The 12638-nt window shown below is 33.4% G+C and overlaps 2 protein-coding genes across 2 annotated transcripts in view; one reads left to right on the forward strand and one right to left on the reverse strand.

The window, feature by feature from the left end:
- The window catches only part of ARL13B (ADP ribosylation factor like GTPase 13B), a 67822-nt gene that overhangs the window by 31508 nt on the left and 23676 nt on the right, over nucleotides 1–12638 (forward strand). The gene's annotated exons all lie outside the window — the stretch shown is intronic.
- STX19 (syntaxin 19) lies at nucleotides 955–1839 on the reverse strand. Its single transcript, XM_035015177.1, has one exon. It carries the CDS (start codon nucleotides 1837–1839, stop codon nucleotides 955–957), a length of 885 nt encoding a protein of 294 aa, XP_034871068.1.

Here is a 12638-nt window from a genome sequence, read left to right on the forward strand (position 1 = left end):
CACACTGTATCCCTAGCCCATAGTGTAGTGCTCAGCTTCGTGGTAAAGTGATGGAGAAACTTTCAAGAATGCAATTGCCTTTATTTTTTATTTTATTTGTCAAACTTCCTGATCTGTAATACAGTGTCCTGAATGGAGCCAAGTGCAGGAAAATAGTGCCTTACTTTCTTAGGCCTTAAACTAGATTCAGCTCCCAGTTACCAACTAGACTCTTCATCGAGTACATAGTTGGATTTTTCCAGGATATGTTGACCACTGAGTTAACTGACCTATCTGAGCATAAAAGATTTGATTTTGCTTTAATATAGCACTCTTTGAGGGCACCTGGGTAGCTCAGTCGTTAAGTGCCTGCCTTCAGCTCAGGTCATGATCCCGGGGTCCTGGGATGGAGCCCCGCATCGGGCTCCCTGCTCGTCGGGAAGCCTACTTCTCCCTCCCCCACTCCCCCTGCTTGTGTTCCCTCTCTCGCTGTGTCTCTCTGTGTCAAATAAATAAATAAAATCTTAAAAAAAAATATATATATATATATATAGCACTCTTTGAGTTCTTGTTATATACACTTCTTAACTACTGAAATGCTCTCAAATGAGCCAAAAGGATTGTTTAAGCAGTTGTCACTTACTAACACTCATCTTGTTAAGGCATTGAAAGTTAACAAAAATATATAATAGAACTTGATACCTGAACAGAAATGTAAAATCACTGATCTCATTTCCAGTAGTTAACCTGTGAGTTTAAAATTAACTAACTATACTGTTTTTAGTTTAATAAGTGAAGACTTGTTTTGTCTGTGACTTTAGAAGTTTCTGTTGTTCTAGTAGGTAAAAGCTAAAGAGGAAAATCATGACTTAATAGTGATGAAAGGTATGTGAATGGATCTATAAAATGAAAAAAGACGCTGAAACGTGGGCCATCTTCATTCTAAAACTGGAAAAAACGTCTCCAGTACCTTCTTTATTTTGAGCTACAGCATGGACAACACCAACAACACAGTACTTTACAAGGATTTCTTTTTTTGTATTTTACAGCTAGTCCAAATTTCTCCTTAGTAGTGTTAACATATTCTTTTGTACTGTTCACTATCATTTCAATATTATTGATGCTTTCTCCTTGTTCCTCTACTAAAAGAGATATCTGAATGAAAAGGTCCCTTAAATCCTTTATTTGGTTCTCCAAATTAACAAGTTCCTTGTGTCTCTGTTCTATCTCTGAGAGTTGTGCTTTAGTGATAGTGATTTCTGTAAGTAAGCTTTCATTAAAAACTTCCCATTTTCCTTGATAAAGCATATCATTTACTTCTTCTTCAGGCATTTCTTTCCCAGCAACTTCAAGCTGACGGAAAATAAATGTCTTGCACTTCTCTTGCTTTGCTGCTATTGTGTCATTGTAGGTAAACATAGTTTGCTGAAATTGGCAGAACATCGCAGCATGCTGAGATTTAAGTATCCTTGTCACCACTGATGATGGGCCATTTTCAGCCTCTGACTTTCTGACTTCTTTTACTAAATCATCCAAACCTCGATTAATGTGTTCTGCTTGGATTTTTATCTCCTTTGTAATGCTAGACTCTCTCTTAAGTAGACTAAATCTTCTCATTGAAGCCACCAAACTTCTCTGTTGTTGCCCAAATTTTTGAACAACATCTGTCACATTGTTAATACTCTCCTGTAGTTTTTGGATCTCCTGTAGGTGTCTCTCAGCTACAGGCTCTTTTTCGTAAATAACAGCTTGCTGCAAAAACACCCCTTGTTCTTCTGCTTCGGTAGTCGACACATGCCTGTCTCTAGAAAGTTCGATTTCCTTTGTTCGTTGCTTTAATTCTTGAAGTCGGTCTTTCATCTTCCCTTTCCTCTTAAGAAGCAAAAATGATTGTGTTGAACAAATAAAAGTTTGGCATTTTCTCTCAGTAGCAACTGGTTTCACAGAGCTATGTGTGTCTTATAGGAAAAATCCTCCTAGTTTTCTGAAAGGAGGTTGAAAAATTAGAAAAATCATTAAGAATTTCCTCATAAACATAAACTGAACAGGAAAAGCAATATAAAATAATTTATAAGTTACTGTGCATCTTGTGGGCCTATTATGAGTCCTGTTCAGTTGAGTGAAGTAGCTGAGAGAGCAGTGATAAAGATACAGTTACCCCCCAGATAAATACTTCAGTGTCATGATACTGTCACATAATAGATTTTTGTGCATATAGAGGATATATCTTAAAATGGAAGATTTGGCCATATCTTCAAGTTTTAGAAGTAAAAGGGCACTCTGAAAATGCCCTTACTACTAAAGATACTGTTCCCAGTTAATTTGACCTATGTCATGTTAAACTCATTTTGCTAAATATGCATAATTCAGTTAAAATCAGGATAGTGACAGGGCAGATTCCATTTGAGCAGTTGAAATAATATAGATAATACTGAATTTATTTTAAAAATTCTGAGACTTCTAGATGGATTAACACGTTATTTGACATAGTTTTGTGTTTTTTATCCATTACATACATATGAAAACATATTCCTGGTTTGATTATGCTGGTTTCTCATTCTTAGCATTCCTTTGCAAAGATATCCAGACCTAGAACAAAATTTCTATCCATTCATATTAAGTGCTATTTTTTTTCAAACATGAGGATATATGAAGTCTTGTTTGGGGGTGCTGATAATATTGACATCATATCATGTGTTGGCCGTTATCCACAGGATTAAATTTGGTGTACATAATTTATAAATAGTGATTTGAGTAAGTGGGAAAGCAAACTGGTGCAGCCACTTTGGAAAACAGTATGGAGGTTCCTCAAAAAGTTAAAAGTAGAGCTACCCTACGACCCAGCAATTGCACTACTAGGTATTTACCCAAAGAACACAAAAGTACTATTTCAAAGGGATAGATGGACTGCAGTGTTTATAGCAGCAGTGTCTACTTCCAAATTATGGAAACAGCCCAAGTGTCCATGGACTGATGAATGGATAAGGAAGAGGTGGTATGTATATACAAAGGAATGTTACTCAGCTATAAAAAAGAATGAAATCTTGCCATTTGCAATGACATGGATGGAGGTAGAGTATATTATAGAGTGTATTATACTAAGCAAAATAAGTTGGACAGAGAAAGACAAGTACCGTATGATTTCACTCATGTGGAATTTAAGAAACAAAACAAATGAGTAAAGGGGGAAAAAGAGAGAGAGAGAGGGAGAGGCAAACCAAGCAACCGACTCTTAACTATAGAGAAGAAACTGATGGTGACTAGAGGGGAGGTGGGTGGGGGATGGGTTAAATAGGTGGTGGGGATGAGGGAGTGCACTTGCTGTGAGAACTGGGTGTTGTATGGAAGTGTTGAATCACTATATTGTACACCTGAAACTAACTTAACTGCATGTTAACTAACAGGAATTTAAATGAAAACTTAAAAAATATATTGAAAAAGGCAATCTATGTTCATAAAATGTTTTCACAGTACATCTTGATTTTAGAAAAGCACTTAATGATACCTTTCATGATATTTTTGCAGGTAAGAAGCTGTTGGGGAGTTACAAACAGTGCATTGAACCACACATAATATCAGTATAAGCCAGAGAAAAATCAACCAGTATTACTAATGTTATGTTGTTATGCTATGGGATTTAGTGTTTGATATGCTTATGCAAATATTTTGTTGGTGATTTGGATGTTGTCACAGAAGGCATACTTATCAAATACATTGATGGCACAGAATTTGGAGAGATCTTCAGAATGTTGAGGTATTACAGGTAGTTGTTTAGAAAACACCTTTACATCTATAAAATGGAAGATCCTGTGTTCATAGCAGTGCTTATGAAAATTATTGGAGATTTCTATCAGAATAATCATGCTTTCTATCAGAATAATCATGCTTTCATGAATAATAGTGTCATGTCTAGACTGACTACGCAAATGACTCTAGGCTAGATGACTCTAGGCTAGTCAAAGCAAATGGAAGAAGGACTGTGTTAAATTGTGATGTTTTGAGATAAAAATTCATAAATTGGGAATTTCTCAACTGTCATGGAAGGATGAGATTGGAAGACCATAGTACAGAGAGAATCACTGAAAGGAATGGAAATACTTGTCCTGCAAAAGAGATGTAGGCGATATCTACAACTGTTTTCTGAAATGTGTAAGTCTGTATATATAAGCGGGATTAGACTTATTTGGCATTAATCCAAAAGATTAATCCCTATAAGTTAACTAATCAATTTCTGCATTTTTCCTATGGGGAAATTGAAAATCAGAAAAGTTAAATGTCTTACCCAGAGCTTGTTAGTGGTAGTACCGGTTAAATAATGCCAGATTTCCTGACTGCTAGACCAGTGCTTTTCCCAGTGTAAGATATATAACGTAAATTTCCTGGAATATATGTATTACATAAAGCTGGGATCATCTATATGCTCTTTTTTATTCGGTATTTTATTAAATATCTTATGATTATGGGGCGCCTGGGTGGCTCAGTCGTTAAGTGTCTGCCTTCAGCTTGGGTCATGATCCCAGGGTCCTGGAATCGAGTCCCACGTTGGGCTTCCTGCTCCATGTGGAGCCTGCTTTTCCCTCTCCCTCTGCATCTCTCTCCCCCTGTTTCTCATGAATGAATAAATAAATAAATAAAAATTTAAAAAATCTTTTGATTATGTTGGTATCGATATTTAAAAACACTCAAAAATATTGGGAAGTGATTGTAGAAACTTTTTCTTAGGTGGCAACTTTGTGAAAGCAGAATTACCAACCGTAATTTACTATATACCTCTGATAAAAACTAACCATCTTTCCAGTGTAGAGGGAGGTTGATGCCAAAGTCAGTTAGCTTAATGATTACCTTGAATAGCTCCCTACTCTTTGTTTGGCTTAGTATTATATATTACTTCCTTATCTATATGCTCTCTCTGGCATTACCTTATTGATGCTGAAAATAAATTCCTCCCCAAAGTGTTTAAGATGTCATGTTGTTTTTGATATAGCCATAAACTTTTTCCTTTTTTTAAATTGGCTTTTTAAATATGATTTTTATTTTACTCAAATTAACACATATAGGCAGTTTAAGAAGTCAAATCACTTCAAGGTTTGTAAAGATAAAACTGCTGATATCTGCCTGCCCCAACACACCTCATTTCCAGTTCCCCATTCCCAAACGCAGTAATTTTCAACTCCTTAGCTGTATGTTGCTCTTAAACTCTGTTTCTAAGTAATTTGCCTATGTAGGTGTTTCTGCTTTTTCAGTTTTAAATATTATATTGAATCTCTGCTATGAAAGATGTGGATTTAACTTTCTCTTAAACCCCGAGCCTTCCCTCAATTTTTCCCTCTCAATATAGTTATATCATAATTTTTGGTTAGTCACTATTCTGTGTTTATATTATTATAACTACACATTTTCCTAGTTCAAATATTATGTAGGCCAGAGTCACATAAGGGGTACTGTGGTCATGTTTCCTTTCTCAGATAATTTTTTTCATTATTTCTAGGCCTTTTCAGTGGATAGAGCTAGGAAATGTGTATTTTCACTTTAAGAAATCTTTTCATTGAAATATTTGCACATATACAGAAAATGCCCCAAATAAAAATGTATGGTTTGATGATTTTTCACACATCCATCTAACCACCACACAGATCAAGAACATGTAACTTTTAAAATTTCTCTTTTTTTTTTAAAGATTTTATTTATTCATAAGAGATAGAGAGAGAGAGAGAGAGAGGCAGGAGAAGCAGGCTCCCGCCGAGCAGAGAGCCCAATGTGGGGCTCGATACCAGGATCCTGGGTTCATGACCTGAGCCGAAGGCAGAAGCTCAACCATCTGAGCCACCCAGGCGCCCTAAAATTTCTCTTTTTCTTTTTTTTTTTTTTTAAAGATTTTATTTATTTATTCATGAGAGACAGAGAGAGAGAGAGAGAGGCAGAGGGAGAAGCAGGCTCCCAAGGAGCAGGGAGCCCGATGTGGGACTCGATCCCAGGACCCTGGGATCATGACCTGAGCCGAAGGCAGACGCTTAACCATCTGAGCCACCCAGGCGCCCTAAAATTTCTCTTGAAGATACTAATTACCTAAGTTTTTCAATTGCCTCATTTTGTGCATGTGCATTACTAATTCAATCTAAAACTCTTCAATTGAACTGAAAGTATCCTCTCAATATATTTAAATATAGTAGGTATTCTTTTTCTTTTATTTCCTTTTATTATTGTTATCTTTTGAGGCTTCTTTCCTGGAACCCTCTAATATGACCTGATTTACCACACAGCAGTTGTGTTTAGATATTTTTTTCCTCTCTTGTGTATTATCTTTTCCTGATTTCTAGTTCCTCATTCCTTTTCTTGGTTTATCCCCTTGATTTTTGGGGCATACCCATAGTTTTTTTTTTTTTTTTTTCAGAACATAAATATAGTGATAACTTATATTTCTGAAGGTGTTTTTATTCTTAACACCTGAATGATATATTTTCTGCAGATATAATTCTTATTTGGAAATTATAGTTCCATAGAATTTTGAAAACCTTGCTGCATTTTTATCTAACATCCTTTGTTGCCCTTAAGAAATCTGCTGTCAAATTCCTGGTATTTTATATAGGGTCTTTTATTTTCTTTCTTCCTTTCATGAAAGCCTTGGCCTTTTCTTTTTATTCCTGGTGTTCAGAAATTTCATAATAACATGACCTGGGGTACATCTTTTTGCATTAATTTGCTGGAAATTTAGTGGCTCTTTTCAAGCTAGAAATTCATGTATTTAGGATTTTGGGGGGAGGGTCCTAATTTTTTAAAAACATCATCTCTTCCATTTTCTTTGTATTCTTTTCTTTGGAATTCCTCTTATATGGATGTTGACTTTCTTAGCTATTCCTCTTTCTTAGTGTCTGAAAGGTAAAGTGACTTGCCAGAGGCCACACTACTAAAAAGTAGCAGAGCCTACAGTCAGATATAAGCTTACCTGATTGCAGATCTGTTCTTTTTTCCCCATTCTATAGTGAATAGAGGTAGATTATCCTAGTGAAATCTACTACAAATGAAGTTGATCTGTATCAAATATTGTGTTATTTGTATAAATACTATTAAATTAGTATAAATTACTATAAATACTAAAAAATGTTCTTGCAGGAAGTAATATAGCATATTGGTGCTAAAATAATTATGTTGTTTGCAGCTTTATTATAACCTTTAATATAATTAGACCAAATTAAGCACTTTACAGTTTAGAAGAGGAAAAAGAATTGGTTCTGATCTCATACACCTATGTTACAGAAAGACTCTAAGAAATTTTGAATCCTATCCTTGGTACCATGTAGAGATGAGGATTCTTATATTTTGTTTTGGCTTGTAGTAATAGGCTGAAATAAGATAGATAGAAGTGAGCTATACCTCATTTCTATATATGTACACTGATTTCTGTTTTCTACTAACCTGTTAGTATTAATTCTTACAGCTACAATGTCTATACTATGTGAGACATAGCTATCCTGTTTTTGCACTTAAAAAAACAAAAACAAAACTGACTTGTGTTCTTGATAATATGTGGGAAAAAAAGCAGTGACAGTATTAGAGGCTCAGATGAGAAATGGAAGGGGGAACCAAAACAAAACCAATTCTGATTTTTTTTATTCATGATAATTAAGTCCTATTTAATGCTTCTATATGGCTAAGTAGCTTTTGGTAATGTTTAAATTTCACAGTTCTCAACTACAATGTCCCCAACTTTGTCCTTGGTTGCATGGTTTAGAAGAAATCCTGAAAACAACCTCCTCTAACATTTTTATGGCTGGATAGATCTTTTTTTTTTTAACTAGAAATAAATGATCAATGCCATCAAAAGCCTTTTTCTCAAGCATCATAGTTTGAAAAAATTGTTAAGGAATAGGACATTTCAAATTGATATTGTAACACAGTGTGCCTTTGCAAAGTGCTCTTGGGAAGGTAAATTTTACTGTCACTGATTTTGGAAACCAACATATTTGACTCTCGCCCTTGTAAATGTTATCTTTCTTACTTCAAATATAATGATGCAGTTTTAAATTTTGTCTTTTTTTCTTAAGATTATATCAAACACTTCTGTATGTTTGTATAAGAGGGAGGAATATCTGTATATCTTGACTGAAAGTCATAGGTGATTATCTTTACAGAGTTAACTAATTCAGAATGTTCCTTAAATCCTTGTTAGTCTCTCCAAAAAGTGACTTGATGTAGGTACTCAGGTGCACTTACATGTTATATATAAATTGCATTTTCTAGTAGTTGCATGCTCGTAACTACCTGCATAACTATTTCCAATTTAACCGCTTAATCTTATAGCTTCATAAAATAGAATATTAGGCAAAGTGGGATATCTAAGCATATTAGAATTTGAAAGTTGAAGAGACTGAGTTCATGAAGCCATAAAGTATAATAGCTTAGCTGCATGAAATTGATGAGACCACCATTATATGTAATCTTTTCTGTACCTTAAATTTTTTTTTCTTAGTGTTGGAAAAGTTCTATCCAAATATGAATCATCTTTCAGCCTTTTTAGCTTACTGTATTGCTATACAGTTTTGAATTATACTATTAATAACTGACTTATCTTTGAGCTTAAACATGGTATTTGCAAAAAGAAAGTTAGAAGACTAATTTATAAATACGGTAATCAACTTTGACAATTTGTTCTAGGAAATAGAAAAGTAAACCTTGTATGACTCAAAAGTTTCTCCACCCTATTACAAACAGGGGACATCCCAGAAACAGAAATATGAATAAAAATTACCTAATGCTTTAAGAAATATGCCCTGGGATAGATACTGACAGATTTATAGTTTTTTTTTTTTTTTTAAGTAAGCTGCTTTCTATAGTTCCTGTTAAGTACAATCTTTTAATAAATGTAACCAGTTTTTATACAACATAAAATGGAGTATTCTTTTGCTTTTATGACTGAAGACAACTTGCAATATTTTCCTAGTTCAAGGTGAAAGCAGCTGTTCCTGAAAAATTCACCTCCTTGGCTACTTAAATATGGAAAACTAAATATATATATATATATATATATATATATATATATATACACACACACACATATATATAGGCAAATTGCATATATTCTCTCAAAGCTTAAATTATCTGATACTTTTTGTAATGCAGTCTTTCAGTGCTTTTTTCATTCTACTTATTTGTTGTAAATAAGTTGTTTAATTAACTTGCTTAATGTAACAAGACCATTTTTGTTTAAATATTTAAGAACTGTATAATTTTGAACTCTCACTTATCTGATTAAGCTGTATGTACATGAAATGATTTTTATATTAAATTTAAAACTACATAGCCATGGAGATAATATGTTGTAGGTATATCATAGCCAACTTTCAGGTCCACCCTTAGTACATTTTTAAAAGTCATTATTATTTTAATTGAAAATGAGTTACTTATTAAGTTCTAACATTGTAGGAATTATAAAGTAACTTTGAAGAAATACCAAAAAATAAAATAAGTTTTGGTTAAGCTTCTTTATATTGGTTAATTTTTGAAAGTATTAGACCTACCTATATTATATGTTGCATTTAAATAATGCTGACTTGGGGTGCCTGGGTGGCTCAGTCATTAAGCGTCTGCCTCTGGCTCAGGTCATGATCCCAGGGTCCTGGGATCGAGCCCCACATTGGGCCCTACATCGGGCTCCCTGCTCAGCGGGAAGCCTTCTCCCTCTCCCACTCCCCCTGCTTGTGTACCCTCTCTTGCTGTGTCTCTCTCTGTCAAATAAATAAAATCTTTAAAAATAAATAAATAAATAATGCTGACTTAATTTTTTTAAGTATCAAATCAAATATATTTATATTGAATTTTATAATTTAAGTACTTTTAATATATTGAAACATTAAAACTAAGTATTTTGATATTTTTATTGTAGTCCTTTTATAACAAAATTATTTTCTAATTTCTTCCTGTTTAAAAGAGTTTCAGAAACAGCAATGAAGAAATCAAGACCTTATAGAAAATTACCTTAACTTTAAAAAAAAAATTATACATGTGTGTCAAATTTAGGCATAAGCTTCTTTTCACAGTTAAATGTAAAAGTGTTCTTTAAAGCAAGCACAGTGTGACTAATTTATAGTCTGTCTACAAAAGAAAGAATTTTAAGTTTATTTTTAGAGGATCTGACTTTCACCTGTTTCCAAAATAAGAAGTTATATTTTAAAGAAATTAAAAGAAAAAAGTTGATTTTTATTACAGTGGCTTATTTCTAAGAGCTCTAAACCCAAATCTTATTCAGTATATTAGCAGTGTAAATCTGCTATATTTATATAGCCTGGTCCAAATCTGAGCGAACCAGTAACTTTATTTATTGAGTTATTTTTAAATGTGACACATTTCAGTTTATGGGTGCCTTGCATTGAAAGGTAGGAAAAAAAAAAAGAGTAGTTTATTTACCTTTGTCTTGTTCTTTTTGTTGCTTTCCACCTTCGGTGTTGGAGTCCTGCCCTTAAGAGAAAAACAGTATCATCTGTAACGTTTCAATCAAATTATTTAAGCCTGTGTCTTACGGTTCACAGGCTAATTTCTGTATGGGTTTCATATAGTTAATGTAATTGAAAGTCGAATAATGAAGTCAAATAAGTTAGACATAAAGTTGTCCTTTTGCTGTTAGTATCAAATGAGAAGAACAAATTGCTTACTTCACACCTGGAGAATCCGGTTTTGCCTGTTAGCCGCCCATTCTTTAGATTAAAGGAAGATCATTTTCATTGGAGCTAGCTGGTAACAGGAAGTCCTTGTTAAACTGCCTACATCGAGTATTTGGCACAGTCTCTGTAATTCCAGTTCTGTATTATATATAAAATACATTACTCACAAAAAAGGTGATTTGTATTTAAACAGAGGCTACTTTGTTTTCTTTAGGTATCAAAACTTGCTAAATACACAGAATTTAGAATAAATAGGAATGGAAACAAGCTTGGTGTAAAGACTTTTTTTTCCATTTACTTTAAAATGAATTCTCTTTTATTTTAGGAAGTCCCAAAGGTTTACCTCATGAAATCATCGAATTTCAGAACTACAACAGCCAGAAAAGAGCTTGTATTTGAACCTTACACCCTTTTCTTTTTTTACTTGTATCTGTCTGCTATTTTCATTTTAAAATAAGTTACTTAACATAGTTTCAGTGTAGAAAAACTAAAGTTGTGGAGCAATCTGTGATACTGTTTATAATATCAGTATAACAATTCAAAATTAATTTTTACCAGAGTGAAATATTTATAAGAAGTATTAGAAATGAAATTTCTCTCAAACTACTAAATATCCTTACCTTTCCTTTTTTGCTGCCTGAGTTGTTATGATTTGAGGGTAAGAGGAGGGACATTACTATAATATCTATCAAAATAACATTTGCATTTATTCTTTGGTTTAGTAGTCCTAGTTCCTGGAATCTGTTCCCAAAATAAGAAATAACTGCTTCACACACTTACTCTTCACAGCACTCTTTGTGAAAACAAATCACTGGAAACAACCCAAAAGTCCTTCAGTGTAGGCTTGACTGAATAAATAAAACATCCATATAATAATCATTTTGCTTATTAATAAAGAATATAGTAATAAAAAAGATTTCTTTATGCTGCTCCAGGGTAATTTTAGGATTTACTATTTTTTAAAAAAGCGTGGTGGTGCACAAGAGTGTATATAGTATACTAACTAGCTCTAGAGGAAGAAATGGAGGGTAGAGATAAACACACACAAATACCCTTCCCCATCACCAGTCAATAGCAATGAATTTCCATAGTCCCCAATTGTGTGCTTTAAAGTACCATTTCCCCCATAAACATGTTTGTATTTTCAAAAAGGAACAGTGAGAGGATGAACTAAAAACTAATGAAAATAGTTACCTATAGGAGAATGGAAGGAATAGAGAAGAAAAGGGACAGAGATGGAAAATAGTTCTGATTGTACCTTGTTTTTATAGTTTTGAATTTGGAACCATATAAATGTTTTAAAAATTAAATCTTAAAAGAATAAAACTATCTCTAAAAGGCAAAAGAAGCCTGAAACAAATGAACCCGGGTAGATATCTAGGTGGTGGGATAGCCACACAGAGAAGGATTATTCCAAGTAATTTAAAAACTGAGTATTTTGACCCGTGCATCTTTTGTGGGATGTATATTAGAGACAAAAATATTCACAAAGAGATCTTTTGACCTGCATTTAGTAGGATTTTTAGTAATAATATTGGTATTGTTATGTTGAAACTCATATATGTTGTAGGATAAAGAAATAGTTAATATATTAGGAACTGTAGTTTTCAAGCATAAGAAAAAAAGAGATACAAATTAAGCTAAGTAAAATATAAGTAATATTTGATTTAAAATGGAAAAATCAATACGAGCTCATGATTTTTTTTTCTTTCTTACAAAATGACATTTTTCCTAGCTTTATTCACTGAGAGGGTCTAGAAGCAATGGCATTAACAGCAATAAATGCCCATAGTCCCCAGGTTGTGATCTTTAAAGTACCATTTCCTTCCTTACTGAAAGGTATCAGGGCTCCTTAGAGAAATTGATGATTCCAGGTCTGGGACATTGTTTTTTTTTTGTTGTTGTTGTTGTTTTAAATGAGAAATCAAAGAAGCTATCAAAGCCTATTTGAGTTGTACCAAAAGAACACAGGAGCTAGTTCAACGGGGATTCCCACTGACCAAA

The sequence above is a fragment of the Mirounga leonina genome, unplaced genomic scaffold, assembly GCF_011800145.1.
Source record: "Mirounga leonina isolate KUSES-001 unplaced genomic scaffold, KU_Mleo_1.0 Mir_169, whole genome shotgun sequence".
NCBI classification, from domain to species: Eukaryota; Metazoa; Chordata; class Mammalia; order Carnivora; family Phocidae; genus Mirounga; species Mirounga leonina.